Raw genomic sequence first — 19,884 nt, 5'->3', positions numbered from 1 at the left:
TATACTTTAGAAAGATGACTCACGTGGCAATGTGGGAGACAGATGGGAGAGGTTGGGCTAGAGGCCAGGGGACTCATTATAGGGACTTTGCAGTGGCCTCATAAAGAGGTAAGGACCCCTGTGGCAAGCCCTCTTGGCCAGCTAAACTGACTCCCCTTGCCAGACCCCTTCTCCTTGCCTTGAGACCACAATGGCTAGAAAAGCTACATCCCTCCAGCCTCCTTCCCTTCATCTCACAGATATTTATCGATTGCTGTTTATCAGGCACTGGGGATACTGCAGTGACCAAGACAAACTTCCTGCTCTCATGGGGCTTACAGTCTGGTAGGGATAGATAGACAATAAACAAACAGAGAAATAGATGCATAGTAGGTTGAGTGGTGAGGAGTATGAAGAAGAACACTGAAGGGGATGGAGAGATGGAGAGGGGAAGGTGATGCTATTTTAGCAGGAAGTCAAGGGAGGCCTCTCTGATAGAGTGATGTTCGAAATGATATGTAATTCTTGAGGCTATCTAGAGGAAGTGTTCTAAGCAAATAGGACAGCATATGCAAGTGCCAGAGGTGGGAACTTCTTGACTTGCAGAAAGAACAGCAGGAAGGCCAAAGAGACTGATGTGAACCTCAGAGGAAGTGGTAGCAGATGAGTCAGAGAAGCTGTCTGAAGTTTGATCCTGCCAGGCCTCATAGACCAAAGTCAGGACTCGGGATTTTGTTGAGCGGGGCTTTAGGAAGAACAATGACATAATATGTCTTGCTGTCCTGAAGGCTCACTCTGGCTGCTGTGTTGAAAATAGACTATAGAGAAGAGTTTGTAGGGGACGATTGAGAGTTTAGATGTACAGTTTGAGGTGCCCATTGGGCATGCACATGGAGATGTTGAGAACTCACTGAAATTCATGAGCCTAGAGTTCAGAGGAGAGATCCAGGGTAGAAATATAAATGTAGCCGTGGTCAGTGCTTAGGGATGTAAAGCCAAGAGACTGGATGGGATCACCTACCAAAGTGTAGATAGAGAGGAGATCTAAGAACTGACCCCTGGGGCAATGATGACAGGCCCAGGTGATGAAAAAGAATCAACAAAGGAAACCGAAGAGTGTCAGGAAGAAAGGCAAGAGAACAAAGCAAGAGTGGAATCCAAGAAACCAAGAGAATGGAGTAGTTTAAGGAGAAAGGGAAGATTGTCTGTATCAAATACTAGAGTTTTTGTACTGGAGTCAAGAGCAGGCTATGTGTGTTTTTTCCAGGAGTCCTTGGTACCTCAGAAAGAGGCACAGAGAAACAGATTGAATTTCAGAGGGTTGTGCTGGAAAGAAGGTTAAGGGCATGTGGATCAGTTACCTATTGCTCCGTAACAAACCACTCCAAAGCTTAGCATCTTAACACAACAACCGTTTATTTAGCTCATGATTTTTCATGGGACAGAAGCTTAGGCTGAGCTCAGTTGGCTAGTGGTTCTACTCTGAGGAAGGCTTGGCTGAACTCAGCTGGGGTTGCCACTGCATCTGTAGTCAGGAGATCATCAGGTGGGCTGCCTTGTCTGGGGTGGCACATGGTCTCTCATCCTCCAGCAGACTAGCCCTGGCTTTCTCACAAGGTGGTTACCGGATTCCAAGGACATCAAGAAAAGCCCCAAAGGACCAGCACTTCTCAAGTCTCTGCTCTTGCATATTTGCTACTGTCCTATTGGCCAGAGCAAGACACATGGTCAAGTCCAGAGTCAATGTAGGAGGGGACTGCTTAAAGCTTGGTTACAGGGAGGTGTGGACAAATTGGGACCATTGCTGCAACAAGGGTGATCCTAAGCAGGGCAGAATCCAAACATACAGGGAAACGTACATGTAGTCTTGCAATAGATGATTTATCTGAGTTGACTGGCAAATAGTATTACCTACAATAATTATTTCATTATGACTTTTACCAGATACAATAAAAGCATATTAACAACTTACTTATCACCTGTTCAGAGGACAATAGAAAAGAATAAATAGATTTACTAAAAATATTGGTACTGCCAGGAATACTAGTAATGCTCTTCCACCGATTCTAATTGAATGGTTTAAGTTGTATAAGGGTTTTGTTTAAAAAATTTTATTTTAGACCAAGCATTTCTTTTTTTATTTTAAGAGTTTATTTCAAGCATTTCTTCTTGAATTAGCAAGACGTCTACTCTTACTAACAAAGTTTAATTACCTCCAGATTTTTATTAATAAATATTAGTTTATGAAACAAACACAAATAAAGAAAACAATGTCTGCACTGCTGAGTGACTTCTAAATTTGCTCCATGATTTTACCATAAAGATCTGATTTTACTAAGGTCTGGCTCTATCATTGCCAAAGGAGAAATTTCACCTCTGTTCAAGTGCAGCTGACCACAGGAGTATGATCAGTTGGGAAAATTTTAAGATGCCAAACCTGCTCTGGCTTGTGTGGCTCAGTGGATTGAGTGCCAGCCTGTGAACCAAAAGGTTGCCAGTTTAATTCCCAGTCAGGGCACAGGCCTGGGTTGAAGGCCAGGTCCCCAGTTCTGGGCATGTGAGAGGCAACCAATTTCTGTACCCCTCCCACATCGATGTTTCCCTTCCTCTTGTTCTCCTTCCCTTCCTCGCTCTCTCGAGATAAATAAATAAAATTCTAAAATAAAAATAAGATGCCAAACCTGAGAGCAAACCCCTCATGCAGCCACGTTTCTGACTTCCCCATATATCCACACATCAGCATCCCCCTTCCTATGAGGTCAGGACTACATGACCTCTCAGAATGGGCCTGTTAGATGATCCAAAATGTTTTGCAAGTGCAAAATAGGGGAAACCAGTGATTTGGTAGTCAATAAGATATCTCAATATTCAAAAATTGTTTTAAAATGAAGGAAAATGAGCGTTCAGCCACTTGCAGACCACCGGACAGATACCGCGCGTCCTTTTCCTTATGCAGGCTCTGATGCTGCTGCTTTGTTGTCCAGGATAGGGATTAAGGGGCAAGTGTGGAGAGCCATTCACAATGGTTACCCCAATGCAGTGATTGGCCATAACTATTCAGCAGTCGATTAACCCTCACCGCGGGATTGTTCCTCCAGTGTTTATGTGTACCCGCATCCTCCAAATGGAGACTATTGAGTTCAATATCCCAAAACTGCATCCTCACAGGTGACATTTTCTTGCTTTCAAAAACATTTTTGTTACTGTTATGTAAGTAGACACACGTACACATGTAAATCTCTCTCTCTGTTTTGACCCGAAATTTTGAGTCGCTGGCTCCATATAAACCTGTCTATAAGCTCATGCAAAGAGTTAAGCAGAGTAGGCTTTTTTCTCTCCAAAAATCTGCTCACTCTCACCTTTCCTTGAAGTGAGAGAAATAGCCGGAAAATTGTTTCAGGATCAAATGAGGGAAAGGGTATACTAATGCTGCAAAAACCATTAAGTAATCTGTGAATGTAAAATAGATTACAAGGATCCTGCCTTTCCCTTCCCTTTCCTTCCCTTTCCTTGAGCCCTCACCAAAAGCCTCTTCGTCCCAGTAAAGCCAACTGGGAGAGTATGTGCCATTAACTATGAGCTTCTGAGAAAAGTCAAAGGACATGTGTCCTCTCTGTGTATGTATATTTGTACACCCAGTATTCTGCAATCAGAGAGCTGATAAAATAAATAAAATACATTCCATAAGTTAATACCTTATCCATATTTTCTCAAACTATATTCTTTATGCTAGTAGTTTTATAGGAGATTAAGAGGTTTCTATGGTGAAAAATATCTATAGTGAAATAAATTAGGATATGCTGAATTAAACCAAACCAGATGAGTCTCTTTAGGACAAGATCAGTCTGAGCCTTTGATATGCTAATTGGGCATTAGGAATATCCAAAGAAGGAATATAGCAAACAATACTTCCCTAACTTATACTTGTCTGTGGAACTTTGGTAAGGAACATCTCACTTGGCCCCAGTATTCGCTCTTGGCAGACTCTGCCTTATCCCGTGGCTGTAAGCGGGCGCTTCCATTGTTCATGATTTTTAGGGTGCTAAAGTGCATGAAAGTGTATAGAACTGAGAATTCTAAATTTCCGGAGGATAACAAGGAAGAAGGAAGAGGAGCATCCCCTAGGTCAGGTGCTGCATTTCATTCCAGTAAATTTCTATTATAAGGGCTAATGCCATCAGGTTCAGAATCTGGACAATTGACAATAGAGGAACAAAGGTCTTGATGAGATCTCTGGATATCTGCCCCTTAATTGTCTCCCACAGAGGGGAAGGCAGTTGGTCTTTACCCTCAGCCCACCTACAGGCTGGCATGATCTCAGGCCCAAAGGGACATGGACTCAGCAGGGGCTCTCAAGAGCCCATTTTCCCCCCAGGTTCCAGAAGGCCAGAGTCCAGCCCCTGAGGGAAGGTGAGAAGACCCTGTGGCTTACCCTGTCTGAAGGCCCACCTCAGCTGGGGCATTGTAAGAGGGACCATAAAGGGAAGGTGATCTGGCATGTAGGGAAAGCCCCTACCTGCAGGGGGAGCTCTGGCTTCCAGGGTTGATATGCCAACTCCCAACTCTGCCCTGGACAGAATTCTTCACCTTCTTGAACTTCACATTTCTCACTAGCTCAACAAGGATGGCAATCACCAAATCCATGAATTATCATAATGATTCATTAACAATTTGAAAAGCATTTAGCATTGTCCTTGGCCCATAGTTCTGTAGGTGCTCCTGATGCGGAGCTCTTGGAGGACATGGGTGGTGTCTTAGTATCTCTCTACCTGTAGAATGCCCAGTATGGAGATGGTGTACATAAATTATTTCCTGAGTGAATGAATAGCTCACATTGGTAGTTTCAAGTGAAACTAGTTAGTAGTTAGCAGAGTTAAGACTGTGGGGGGGGGGGGGAGGAGATAGGAGCTGGGTAGAGAGAGAGAGAGAACTTAATGGTGGAGTGACTGCATCTTTAGTAGTCAAGGTACATTCTGCAGAGAGTAGCCTAAAAGAACCATGATTCATACTTGTCCCTAAAGATGCCATGTGAATCCAGCACTTGGCAATGCTCTCCAAAGTGCTGTGTTTGAGTAAGAAGGTATGCTCAAAATGCTATCACCACCGTTTCCATAGTCACGGGGCATTAATGAGGGCTGCACTCACCGAAGTTCTCTGCAGAGCCGAGCACCCGGACAGTGCACTTCAGAACAGCTAGCTGCTTAACCCATGCCGTAGTATGTTTGTTTTATTCCTGAATCATTTCTTCTTTGTGGAGAAAACTGGAATGAAAGGCTATAGACATAAACTGTGCAAATAAAATAACCTTGAGAGGAGGCTGCTCTAGTCGGAACTCACCATCTCCCTGTTGCTATGGTTACCTTCAGCAGATCGCCCAGTGAGAATGGCTCTATCATCAGCAACGAATCAGGGAAGCCCAGCTCGGGGAGGCACTCGCCCCAGAACGTAATGGCACAGCAGAGAGTGACAAAGGAGGAGGCACGGAAGAGGAATGGTGAGAAGCCCTCCCCGCCAAGCACCACGCGAGCCCGTCCCACACACCTGTGCATACAGGCCTGCACACACTCACACACACCAGTGTGCTTTCATGCTCAGTTCTTCTTTCTGTTGTGTTCTACAAAGGGCAGGAGTCAGCTTCCTACCTACCTGTGAGGTGTCGCCCTTACCCTCTTCTCTGAATTGTTCTGCACACTGATCTCATGGAATTGTGCAGGGCCTTTAAAAACTCTGTGCAGGAAGAACTGATGTTTGCTTAGAGATTTTTCTAATGCTGGGGTGAATCAACATTTCTAACACCAGGCCCTCTAGGGTAGCAAGTCTCTGAAACGCTGCTTGTCTTGGAGATTTCCCTCATTGTCTTGCCATGACTCCCCTGATACATTTCAGAGGTTCATTCTAGGCCAGTGAGTCCAGATATTGCAAATCCACCTCTCCTGAGAAAAACAGCACATTAATAAATCTGTCATCATAAACATGAGCTTATGCTGTTGCCTTTATTCTCCAGGGAAACTTAACTGTTGTGTTTCTCAAACAGATCTTTCTCCTTCTAAAGGTTTGGTGTTAAGGTCTGTTGATAGCTCTCAAGCTACCTGACTGTGCTGTGGCACCATCTGTGGCTCACACCTGTTGCACACCTGGGCAGCCTTCCTGTCCTCCCAGTCCCACCTGTGTTCCGATCGTCCTGTCCACTCAGGCCTTCATGAAACCTACACTTGTCCTTTTCTGTCAAAGGGCTTCACTTTGTCATAATGCTAGGTTAGAGTTCACCAGGAAAAAGCAGTAATGTATTTTATTGGAGTGGAAGATGAACAAGGAAGGAAGGAAGGAAAGAAAGAGGGAGGGATGGAAGCAGCGAGGGAGGGAGGAAATAACACCGAGTGGAATTGTGGGGGGAAAAAAAAGCCATCCTATTGTATGACCATGGCCTCTGAGAATAGACTGTTATCTTGGTATGGAATGTTCAGAGACTGTTGTTTTATGTCTCAGTATCCATTTTAGCAATTAGAGTTACTAAGGTTAATTAACAAATGTTAATTACCAGGCTGTTATTCTGAAACTGTTCTTGTTTCCCTCAAGTTTTGTTGCATTTGTAGCTTCTGATTTTCCACTTTTGTGAAAATACGAACTTTAAAAGGGAAAAATCACTATCCCACTAGCAGCGTGGCTGGGATGGGTCCTTGTAGCTCAGTGGCTTCATTAGTTACTGTAGCTGCAAGGCTAGTTTAGAATCTGTTCCGGGATGTTTAAATAGTAAGTGGGGAAGATAGATGCGAGAGCTAGGATTTTGAAAGCAACAGAATTTGGAAAAATTTCAACCAAAGAATTCAACATTTGAATTAAAACCAGTGTCACCTTGGAAAAAGTGTTTCCCAGGAAAAGTTAAAAGTGAGTTCCAGATGAGAACGTAATGTATGTATTAAATCTTCAGGCATTTAAGAGCAAAAACTTCCATAAACCCTTCAGTGTGTACCTTCCTTTAATTCACTAAGAGATTTCATTGCCAAGGCTCAGAAGCTAATCAGACCCTGCCTCCCAATGGTCAGTGGGCGCATGGGCCCAAAGGAGGACTCAGAGAGTTGAGAGAATAGATTCCTACTTCCTCAGCAGGGGCCCTTCAGAGTGTGTCAGAGATAGTATCTCAAAACCACAGTTTCAGTTTTAATTCTTCCTTTGCCTTCCCAATGAGGTGAAGACTTGCTTACTATCTGATGAACAACACCAGAGGACAGTGACGCCAGTTATCTGTGTTGTCTCTGAGCATTGATGGAAATTCCAGAAAGAGCATGCTTCATTAAAGAGCATTTTTTGCCTCCCATGGGAGGGTTCTCCCCACCCATGACAACTTAAACATGAAGAACCAGAATCTCCCTTCCTAGCCTGATTTGCAGAAGTTCAAACTAATGATGGGGACTAGATCTAGGGTGTTGACATTCACTGTGATGATGGAGATGGTATCTAGGACACTTCACAGTTTAACTGTGGCCCTTTTGTTCAGCATTCTCTCGTGCTTTTTCTTTAGGGACTAAGTATGTATTAAATATTCCCATGAACTTGCTGTACGCACACAACATTTTAGTATTTATATTCAATGTGGATGGAACTGGAGAATATTATGCTAAATAAAATAAGCCAGGTGGTGAAAGACAAATACCATATGATCTCATCTATAAGAGGAACCTAATGAACAAAACAAATGAGCAAAATAGAACCAGAGGCATGGAAACAAGGGACAGACTGACAGTGACCAGAGGGGAGGAGAGAGGGGGTTAAGGGGGGAAAGAAGGAGAAGGGTCTAGTCCGGGAACACATATAAATGACCCATGGACATGGACGACAGGGTGATGATTGACTTTGGGAGCAGGGGAGTGGGTGGGGCAGGGGAGAGCAACAGGAAAAAGTGGGACAACAGTAAAAGAACAACAATGAAAAAAGGCAAAAAAAAAAAAATTTAATGTAATGTCTTTTAATGTATTTTTCCATATAGTCTTTGGGTGGAGGGGAAGGTAACTCATTCTTTTTCTCTTAAACCTAGAGGAATTATTGTACAAGTCTGAATATGATTATATTGAGAGTAAGAATGAAAGAGAACTGTAGTTTGTACAGTTTCCAGGGTGTTATTTTCTGTCTCCTTACCCTGTCCTGGGGGAGGGGAGTGAGGATGTCACAACCCAGAAGCAATAAAAATGTTAAGTACCATCCCTTTACCATCTGAAGGGTTTAGTGATAGCATGTTTCTACATGTTTACCTGTTCTGCAGATACCAATATCTCCTTCCCAAGTCAGGAAATTTTAGTTATTTCTTTGTTCATCATTTATTCAGCAAATCTTTATTGAAAGCCAACTAACTACCTGTGAGGCATTATTAAAGGCAATAGGCATTGCCTTTAAAATGATGGGCAAGAATGGAGCTTGTATTCTAGTAACAGGGGTAGGGTAGGCTAAAGCAGCACACAGATCAATAGTACCAAATGCTATGAAGAAAGTATAACAGGGTGATGAGGCAAGCTATTTTAGATTGGTGGATAAGGAATGTCTTTTTCAAGCTGCAACTTGAAAAATACAAGGAACTAGGCATGTAAAGATCTGGGGAAAGGGCTTTCTGAGCAGAGGGAATAGCTAATGCAAAATCCCAGAGGTGGGAACAAGCCTGATGTGTTCAAGAAGGCTGTTGTAGCTGGAGCAGAGTGGATAAAGGAGAGAGGGAGCACATGAGCTCAGCAAGGTGACCAGGACCAGATCGTACAGAGCCTTGGTGGCTGCACTAAAGGCTCTGAGTCTTATTCTGAGAGACATGAAGCCATCAGAGGGTGCGGATCAAAGGAGTACTGTGAGCTGGTTGCCTTTTGAAGAGAGAATCCATTCTGGCTGCTGGTGGAGTGCATATTTTAGGGGGAGAAGCACAAGAATGGAAGCTTGGAGGAGGGGGGTTGTTTAGGAGGTGTATTAGTTACCTGTTGCTGCGTAACAAATTATCCCAACACCTAGCGACCAAAACGGCAATCTATATTTATTATGTCGCACAATGTCTGTGGGTCAGGAATCCAGGAGTAGCTTAGCTGGGTGGTTTTGGGTCAGAATTTCATGAGGCCACAGTCTGGGCTGTAGTTATCTAAAGGCTTGGCTGGGCCTGTGGAACCCACTTCCCAGGTCACTCATTCTTAGCTGTTGGCAGGAGTCTCAGTTTCTTGCCACATGGACCTCTCCATAGGGCTGCTTGAGTGTCTTCATAACATGGCAGCTGGCTTTTCGCAGAGTAAGTGGTCCGAGAGAGAGCAAGGTGGGAGCCACAATGTTTTCTAATAACCTAGCCATGGAAGTAACACACTGTCATTTCTGCAATGTCCTTTTGGTCAGTCCAGTTTATTGTGTCTGTGACTCTCAGGAGGTAAGAATTACCGGGCGCCATCCTGGAGGCTGTGTTCCTCAGGTGGTTTTCATTGCAGGTGTCCAGGTGGGAGATAATGGTGCCCAGCAAAACCCTACTCTGAAAACATATATGCATCTGATAACATGTCTGAATAGTGATTGTCCTCTGTCAGTGCTGCTATTTGCAAATAAGCCCACAGAACCAAAAAATACTCCAATTATAGCCACTGTTAGACCCTGAGGTGTTTTAGCCACATTGTGAAATGCCAATTTACTTGGCTTAATTTGACACATTTTCTGTGATTATGGAAATGACAGAATGACACAAACTATGTGTTTCTCAATAATTTAAATAACATTCCAATCTCTTGAGCAGACAGAAGGAAAGATAAATATACTTCTATTACATTCATATTTTAACGACACCTATTTTGCTCCTAAATTGCCTACTGGTTTATGAACAGGCTTAATTTATCTCTTGCCAAGCCATGCTCAATAAACTGTCATTCTTGTAGTTACTTAACAGGAATATGCTTTAAGAACAACTAAATCAGCAAGGTACTACTGGCCTTGGAATTTCTTCTGTCAACTTAGTTCTGGGAGCTCAAGGCAGGCTGGTGTCTTTCAGCAACCACAGTAGAATTATCTGTCAAAGGCGAGAATTAATTCAAAAGAGCGTAGGTGAAAATTGCTTTATTTAATTAGGGGAGTTGTCTGTAGCTTTAAATTAGTTTCTCTGGTGGTTATTTCTTAGTTTTCTTTTGTTTTAGACAAATGAACGAAATTAAAACCCAAATCACTGAGAAGCAGCCTTTAGACAGAAAAAAGATAAAGTGTCAGCTGTAATTACTATGGCTGGTTGACTTGGGAAAACTTGTCACCTTAACATCATGCAAAAATGGGTAGCTTTGGTGGCAGAGGCTAAACTGAATGCCGTTATTCTGTTGATTGTCATATTTTAAGAGGTGTTCCAGTTTTGACCAAATCACATTTTTTCCATCTCTGACTCAAATGTGGAGGAAAAAAAAATTCCTTAAAAAAAAAAAAAAAAAAAAAACATTTGCCACAATTTTGAAAGAACAGTTTTACCATTTAATTTCAAACCTTTAAAGTTTTTTCCTACCCATTGATGATGCAGTGGAGGTCTGAATAGTGTAGATCTTAAACTTAAAAGAAATACACGAGCAGCAGTGAGCCCTTGGCATAAAACCAGACACTGTTGTTTCTGAGGTCATTTTGAGTAATGTCCTTAGACTGTGAGCGTTACACATAAATTCCCCCATGATCATGCAGCTCCCCTACGACCATAAAACCGATGTGTTTATTTGTGTTTTAGTGCCAGCCAGTGATGAAGAAGAGGAAGGAGCCATTCTTTTTGACAGCTCTGGCAAGGCGGCTGCCGATCCTTTTGACACGTCTTCTGGATCTGTGCAGCTCATTGCAATAAAACCCACGGCCCTCCCTGTGGTGCACCCCGCCTCGGACCGGAGCCAGGAGGCAGCAGTGCTTAATGGTGAGGTGAGCACCTGAGGGCCCAGAGCGGGAGAGCCAGGGCAGCCAGGGGCACCACCTGGTTATATGGGGCTCCATCGGTCATTTATACCTCTGCATGCACAGGCCTCAGCGGAACGATCAGGACACAGGTCACCCAAAATGAGTTCGTGGAGTGGTTTTTAAACCATTTTTTTGCCTTCATTAGAAAGCCCAGGGGGGGCTTTTTAAAAACTGTAGTTGCGAAGAGAAACATCAGAAATTCTTCCCCATCCCTTATACACATACAGTCTTCTACCTGTCTTGGTAGCATTGCTAAACCATTCATTCTGGAAGGTCATTGTAATGGGGATGCGAGGGGCTTAAAGTGAGTGGGAACTGGAGAAGATATTATCACTTGAACAGGGATGTGGCCCACTATATAGGCTTTGAAATGATGTTTACTCCTTTGAGCAAGCTTCAAACAACCCTTTGCCTGCTTTTGGAAGGGTATCTACGGGTATCATGCGGAAATCAATTTTCCTAAGAGTCTGAAAAAAAAAATAAATAAAATGTGGAGAATAATGATTTCACAAAGAAAAACAGATGAATAGAACCCTGGCTGCTGTAGCTCAGTGGATTGAGCGTCAGCCTGTGAGCCAAGTGTCACTGGTTCAATTCCCAGTCAGGGCACATGGCTAGGTTGCACGTCAGGTCCCCAGTTGGGGGCACAAGTGAGAGGCAACCACACAGTGATGTTTCTCTCCCTCTCTTTCTCCTTTCCCCTCCCTCTAAAAATAAACAAACAAACAAACAAACAAACAAACAAATAAATAAATAAATAATTTTTTTAAAAAAACAGATGGATACATGGATGGATAATGGATGGGTGGGTGGGTGGATAGATAGATAGGCAGAGGCAGTTTAAGGGAGAGCAAGAGAACAAGTCAGATATAAGTATCTGCCATTTCTCCATCTTCTGCAGCAGAATGGTCAGTAGACTAAGGATGTTTATGAACCTTTAAGAACATGCATATGAAACCTGCACGTGGACATTTACATCACACATGTGCACACATAAACATACTTACTCAAGTAAACTGAAGCCAGAGGAGCCAAGTGGCCTGCTCAAAGTCACACTGCAGGTCATCGTGACATCCATGATGTTCAGGTCCCCTGGCTTCCTGTCCAGTGCTTCTTCCCTCTCTTTGACTTACTGTGACCCATCAATGAAAAACAACATTGTACTTAGAAGAGTTGGGACTCACAAGCCATGCTACAAGCATTGGAACCTTAGCCCTTCTCCTTACTATCTGTGTGAGCTTAGGCAGGTTAGTTCATTTCTCTGTGCCTCAGTATTTCCATCTGTAAACTGGGGCTGCTGCAAGGATCACGACACTTGTAATAGTGCAAAACACTTATAATAGTGCCTAGCATTCAACAGACACATCCTCCTCCTCCTCCTCCTCCTCCTCCTCCTACTCCTCATCATCAATTAGCCAATGAGCAAGGATTCATCAATCATGTATTTTATGCCCCTTTAGGCTTTATAACTTGGGAACCTACATGTTTTCTCCAAGCCAGTCATACCCACTGAATCTTTCCTTAAACAGAGTTCTGTCACCAGACATAAAAGCCCAGTGATTAGTCTCTGAGACTGTGACTAATGCTCTGGTAACTGCTCTTGATTAGGACCTTCTGCCCAATTATGAACCCAGGTAATGGCCACCATGCCTGGATCTTTTCATCCCAGCTTAGTGGTATGAACGTCACAGGGACAGATTCCAAATCTCAACTAAATCCTGTCAAGCCCATCACCCTGTCACAGAAGGAGATGAGATGAGCATTTTCCCTGTCCAGACATGGCTCCCTGTTACATTTCGGTAGTTAAAGGAATGGACCTTACTGGCACTGCAATTGGAAAAGAGTCCTAAACTGTACTCTGTAATGTGCTGCCGTGTGGATTTTAGGGCAAATTGTCCTATAACTTTCTTTTTTCTTCTCTTCTGGGTGCCTTGTCTAAGTAAAGAAAGCACAGCTCCAAAGCCATAAATGTTTTTATTTTTATGCCTTACAGGATATTCTTGTAAAGATTATTTTAAAGGAAGCATAATATAGAAATTTCAGAAAATAGGAGAGAAAAATCACTGTAATTTCACTACCCTAACATAACCTCTGTTGTCATTATTGCACCTTCTCGTCAGGCTTTTGATCAAACTCACGTATATTTTAGAATCTCATCGGATCATAACAGCTTTCTATCTTGTACATAAAGCATTTGCTGTGTTGCTGTTCTCTTGTTGATCATCTCTGTTAATGACTCAGCTGAGAATGTACGCCATCAATTTGAAAACTCATCTGTTATTGTTCAAACTTTCCAGGTATTTTTTGGTTTTGGTTTGGTTATTATAAATAGCACTTCAATGAATAATTTCATGCATGACTTTTAAAAACTTTATTTTGAAATAATTTTAGACTTACAAAAGAGTTTTAGTAATAGTACAGAGTTCCTATACACTCTTTACCTAGCTACCCTAATGTTAACATCTTACAGAGCCATAGGATAATTATCAAGCCCAGGAAATTAACATTGGTACAATCCTATTGACCAGCCTACAAACCTCATCTGAGTCTCACTGGTTTTCCCACCAATGGCTTTTTCCCGTTTTGGGATCCAGTCAGGGATCCCACGTGGCATTTAATTATCTCCTTAGTCTCTTTAGTCTCCTCCAGTCTGTAATAGTTCCTCAGTCACTCTTTGTGATCATTCTTGTGTTTCATGACCATTACTCTTCTGAAGAGTCCTGGCAAGTTATCAAGTAGAACGTCTCTCGATTTGGGCTTGTCTGATATTTTCTTATGATTTCATTGAGGTTTTGCATTTTTTGGCATAACCACAGGAGTGATATGCCCTTTTGTGGGCATCATATCAGGAAGTTTCTGATACTGGTATGTCTGAATACTGGTGATGTTAACTTTCATCTCTGGCTTTGAACCTCTCTCCTGGAATGCTGCTTTAGTTGAGGTAGGTTCAAGTGATGGGATTCCCAGCTCAGAGGATGTTACATGAACTTCCTCTCTTTACTGGTTTTCACAGTGGCAAGCAGAATGAAGCAACAATGAACAATTGTGACATTCTGCCAGCCTAAAAATATCGTTAGGGCCCAGAATGGGGAGAGCTTTGCAAAAGTTAGATATAAATATATCCTCCAGTTATTGTTTCTTTAAATGTTGTAAAACTAAAATATCTAAGAGAGTAAACCATGGTCTTCATACTGTGTAGGTTGATACATATCTTCTCACTGGGTATATTTTCCTTTTATGAATTACAGGTAATTCTTTTAAACATTATTTTAAAGAAAACATTGTAACAACGCTATACATGGTTATATTAATATAGTCAGTCAAGTGTGATTACAAATGGCACTAATGGTTCCACATATCATCCAGTAAGTGTCAGGCAGATTTCACCATTCAGTTCCTTTCAGGGGTGTAACATACCCACCATTTGTAATTTATTATCGTAGTCATCTGCTTGTATCTTTAACAGGTCAGAAGGTATGTTGGCCATGTGCCTTTCTAGAAGACCAGACTGGCTCTGCCCTTCAGAGCAGGAACTGGTTGGCATTAGTGGCCACACAAGGCTTCAACATTCCCTATCTCTTGAGGGAAAATACAGATTGACAAAAATAAGCTCTTGATAGAGTGGAGAGACCTTGGGAACAGGATGTCTGCTCCCCCTTCCTACCCTGTTCATCTCAGGAACTGTCTTATCCAGCTAGGCACCAACTAAAGGGCCAAGGGAGACCATTGGGTTCCTCAGGGCTGAAGCTAGATTCGGGACTCTAAGAGCTAGCCGGGCTGCTGAGTCAGAGGCTCTCTTATAGGGGGACCAAAAGGTTTAGGCAGGATTAAGGCCCACACCACAAAGCTGAAAGTGTGGACTCAGGCCTAGGTCTGAACAGATGCGGGGAGGTTAGAGAGAAGGAGGCCTTGAAGAAGGTCTCAGATGACTTGGTGACTGCCGGATTCCACTTTTATGGGCCACTGTTGTGGGCTGGTCTCGGAATGGGTCCTACTTGGATCTGGTGTGCTCAAAGGCCCAGACATGAAGCCTAGGGTAACTTTTTCTGGAGTGTTGACCCTCTAGGGGAAGCCTCCCACCTGTCAGCTGTGCAGGGTCCAGTGTGGACCTGAGACTGTCTCTCTCCCCAGGTGAACAAAGCCTTGAAGCAGAAGTCAGACATCGAGCACTATCGGAACAAGCTGCGCCTCAAAGCAAAGAGGAAGGGGTATTATGACTTTCCTGCAGTGGAGACAAACAAGGCTCAGACGGAAAGAAAAAAGATGTATGAGAAAGCCCAGAAGGAAATCGAGCACGTGCTGGATCCAGACCCGGAACTGTGTGGCCCATTCGCCGAGTCTAAAAACAGGTGCGGTCTGTGAGGGAATTCTCTGAAGGGCGCTCTGCCACTGGCGGGATGAGGGTAGAAGGCGCTGTGGGCAATACAGTCCTGGTCCCTTTAGCTGTTCCCTTAGAACTGTCATCTATGAAGGCTGCTGAGCTGGACCATGCTGTTCTGTGCGAGCATGTGCTCCACAATGAGTATGGAAGAGAATAAAATTGAAGCCATTAAAAAACATACTTGGACGAACAACCATAATTATCCCTTAGCTTAATGATATTTACCAACTGTGGCTGTTTCAGAGCTGGATGAAGATATAATTATCACCCACCTGGTTATGCAACTTCCAGATCAAGGGGCATGGCATTTTTCAATTATTTTAGTGGCTCTTGAATAAGAAAAGCAAATTTCATGCCTTGCCTTTTCATTCAGCTTCAGTACATACTCACTACATAACTACTCAGAGCTCCATTCTGGGTTCATCTCTTTAATCATAGATTTGTATTTGACATTTATTGTCACCTACTACATATTAGCCACCATGTAAGATGCTGAATACTGTCATGGTCATGTTGCTTTTCCTCATTCATTTATTCACTCATTCATTCAACTTATTCAACATTTTATAGCAGACAAGACAGCTCAATTGCTGCTCTTATGGACTTTAAGGTCTGAATTGGAAGAGAAAGATAACCACCTCCAAAGTTTATTACTCACAAGTGTGATGGGTGTTTGAAATGTAACAGTCTGTAAGTGGGACCTGACCTCCCGAGGGAAGGTTAGGCCTAGTGGTTTGATTTAACATCCTTCCAGGCTTTGTCGCCAGCCAGGCAGAGAATGACGTCACCTACTGGGTAAAGGAATGGAGGTCTTAGCAAAGCTATGCATACCCATCTTTCTTCTTTTCCTCCCCACCCTGAAGCACTTCTTCAGAAGCAGTTTCATGATTTGAGACCATCTCTTTTAAATACATTTTCTCCTTGGTGACAGCTCCTTGGCTTATAGCATGCCAATGCTCTGACTGACCCCATAGCCTTGGCAGACACACTCTCCACAGACTGGGTGGGACAGGACAGCCCCCTGCCAGAGTGGGCATTTATTAAAAGCAAAAATGACCATGTGGCAGGTTTGGATGGAAGCCACAAAATCAAGCTGGGAGGTGGGGCTAAATGTTATGAATGGAATTGACATCGTTTATTTTTAACAAGGAAACGAGAGATTTCTAAACCCATGCTTCATTTCCCGCGCTTTTAATTAGGCTATTGATGTCAGATCACACTGTGACAGGGATCACAATGCATGTGTCACTGTATTGATAACTGTAGAAAAATGAGAAGAAAAGATGGATTTTATGGGGAGGCCGGGGACTTCTTTAGCTTTTACTCTGCACTTTGAGACTTTTTACTTAGGCAGTCTTTTATAGACTTGGGTGGGAAGTTGCTTTTTCTGTGTTTCCTGCTGATACTCAGAAAATGAATCAAAGATCATGTGCAAATAAGAGGAACTTAGCCTGGAAGGTATTTGAGAAATAAATAAAAATTTCAGTTGAGGCTTTATAATTTTTTTAAATTTTCAATTATGATTGACATTCAGTATTATTTTAATTTCAGGTGCACAGCACAGTGTTTACATATTTATTTATATAACTCCCAATAAGTTGAGTACCCACCTAGGACCACACATAGTTATTACAACATTATTGGCTATATTGCCTATGCTGTACTTTATGCCCCATGACTATTTAGTAACTACCTATTTATACTTCTTAATCCCCTCATCTTTTCCACCCAGTCCTCCAACCCCCACCCCTCTGGCAACCATCAGTCTGTTCTCTGCATCTATGAGTCTGTTTCTGTTTTACCTGTTTGTTTATTTTGTTTTTTAGATTCTACACATAAATGAAATCATACGATAATTTTCTTTCTTTGTCTAACTTATTTTGATTAGCATAATACCCTCTAGGTTTTTCCATGCTATTGCAAATTGTAAGATTTTGTTCTTTTTATGACTAAGTAATATTCCATCATATACATGTACCACATCTTCTTCATCCATTTATCTGCTGATTAGAGCACTTAATCCATTCATATTTCATTCTTGATACATAGGTACTTACTGCCATTTTATTACTTGTTTCTGATGATTTTTGTAGATCTCTGTTCCTGTCTTATTCTCTTGCTCTCTTATATGGCGGTGGCTTTCTGTAGTGTCATGTTTGGATTTCAGTCCACTTGAGGCTTTGTATAAAGAGAATGAACAAAACTTTTTTTCCCATAGAGATGCATCTCCACTGCTGAGCGCAGGTGCAGGCCAGACTCTTAAGGCCCTTTTCATGGCTTGCTGATCTGTGACTGTGTAGTGGATTCCCAGGAAGTGTCTGTTGAAGAAATGATTTCATGACTCCAAAGCACCAAAAAATAATGTTAAAATCTTTTTGAGTACAAATCAGGTGAGGTGAGAGTAGGGATAGAGATGAAATTAGCCAGATATGGGGCGGGGAGGGAAGGCTTAGCAGAGAAAAAGGGAACGACAGAGACTCAACAGGCTCTGAGGTGTTATTCTCGGCACATTCTGCAGTTAACTCCAGAGGCTGCTTACTGTGTGTTGTCTGTTGCCAAAGGTTAGAGTCATCTGTTAATTGCTATCTGCAGTTCAGCTCTGCAGAACTTCTGCTCCCACCTAGCCACTGTGAAGCACGGGTGAGGGAGTTGTTCTCTAGTCCGGAGGCAACATCAGTAACTAGAATTTCACCCTGAGACCTAAATAAATCAAATAAAAGACAAAGTTTAAATTCCAAAGGTTGACTCATCTTGAAATCTTTTAAAAGAGGTTTCACAGGTTTTTCTTTCCAATCAGAACAATGCCCCATTTTTATGTTATGAACTCTTATCCAGAGACACAAAGTATATAATAAAACTGAGGCAGACGCTATCAGAGGCCACCCCCACCCCCCATGACTCCCCTCGGCTCCCACTGTGCCCATACAGTCTCCATACATCCTCCTTCCTGCCAGCATCTATGACTCTGACTTGAGGGCTTTTTTTGGCAGCCCCAGCCAGAAGTGTCAGGTAGTTCCTGTGCCCTGGGGCAGCCTCCGTCAATGACACGTGGGACAGGAGAACTCTGAGGTATAAGCTACACTATTGTAATAACCACGTTTCCCAACTTCTGTATCAAATGATTTGACATCTAGGGCCTTGCTGACCCCTGGAGAAAATGCCCTTCCCAGGGCTGTCTAGCCAATTCTTGGAGAAGTAAGGGGCTCACCTGCAAGTACACCTTTCTTTATATATATATATATATATATATATATATATATATATATATATATATATATATATTTTCATTGTTTTGTTGTTCCATTACAATTGTCACAATTTTCCCCCCATTGCTCTCCCCTACCCCGCCCCCGACTCCCACAGTCAACCCCCACCCTGTTTCACATGCAAACAAAAAAACCAGAGCCCAACCGTCCCCTTTACACAGCGCTGTCCCACTCTGGCCCCCATCTGCCTGCCCTGACCACCCCAGCCAGGTACCAGACAACTGGAGCAGTCCCTACATCCCCGAGTCTGCCAGAATCATTCCAACGATCCAATCCCAAGCCGGCGTATCCTGCCTTGTCTGTTCCTTCCCACAAAACCACAATAAAGGCTCTTGCCCACGTTTCCCCTCGCTCTCTCCACCCTGTGACAGATGCTCTGACAGGGGCTTCCGCTGTGGCCCTCCATGGCGGGGCATGCCCCTTCTTCTTGGAATCTTTTCCATGGCAGTCACCTCCTTAGCTATTGGTCTTGCTAGGCCTGAATAACACAAAACATACTTTAAAACAGCTTTCTCCCACACTTCCCCAGTGAGTTTGAGGCCCAGTTGCCCAAAACTCTAATCTGCTCTATATCAAACCCTTTATTGGCCTCCTTCCTTTCCCCTCTCATGTTCCCACTTCCCAACTTGTGCTTCCTGAAACCCTCTCCCAGATAAATCACTCGTACTTAAATCGTTACAAAGCCTGCTTCCCGGAGAACCCAGACTAAGGCAATAACTCATACGGACAGAGTTGTTCCGGGGGAAACGGGGCCTCCTCCACCCCCGTCTCAGGCGGAGGACTAGATGGCTGGAGTCCATCTTTGTGGCACCCTGGGGTTCCATAGAACACAGTTTGGGAACTACTTTCTTAAACTATAGTGGGATTTAAAAGCCCCTAAAAATCCAAATAAAATTTATCATTATTGACTCAGCAATATTTTCAGAGGTAAAAAAAAAAAAAAAAAAACAACTTACGTGTCAAGTTTGCAGGTTTCTAAATGTATTAACTTTTAAAGAATATAGCAAAAAAGGCCAAAAAGAAATTAATACACCTCATGGAACTCTATTTGATTAAAATAAGTAATTTCGTCACCTGGGAGCCTGATCGTTTCTAAGTAGTTTCTTGCACACCACGCACACACTGACGGTCTGGTCAATTGAGAACCATGCTAAACAGCAGCCTTTAGGCCGTGTATCATAATGGAACATTGTCTTTCACGGGAAAGGAGACTGAAGCACACTGTCCAGCGTCTAATCTCTCACCCATGTTCATGGTTCTTGAAAGGGCATACAGAGTCTCATTATCGTATTTCTAATACTTCCAAAATAACCTACTTAAATGTCAATTACTAATCCT

General features: G+C 42.9%; 1 protein-coding gene across 1 annotated transcript in view; it reads left to right on the top strand.

The window, feature by feature from the left end:
• Positions 1–19,884, top strand: part of KIAA1549L (KIAA1549 like) — an 86,242-nt gene that overhangs the window by 33,713 nt on the left and 32,645 nt on the right. Inside the window, exons 9-11 of the mRNA XM_090267268.1 lie at positions 5,349–5,473; positions 10,682–10,863; positions 15,031–15,248. Coding sequence (XP_090123394.1) covers positions 5,349–5,473; positions 10,682–10,863; positions 15,031–15,248 — 525 coding nt within the window. The remainder of the gene's footprint in view (positions 1–5,348; positions 5,474–10,681; positions 10,864–15,030; positions 15,249–19,884) is intronic.

Source organism: Furipterus horrens, unplaced genomic scaffold (assembly GCF_987537825.1).
Source record: "Furipterus horrens unplaced genomic scaffold, mFurHor1.1.pri manual_scaffold_2, whole genome shotgun sequence".
Classification (NCBI taxonomy): domain Eukaryota; kingdom Metazoa; phylum Chordata; class Mammalia; order Chiroptera; family Furipteridae; genus Furipterus; species Furipterus horrens.
Note: the sequence above shows the minus strand (reverse complement) of the source record. Positions and strands in the feature narration are given on the sequence as shown.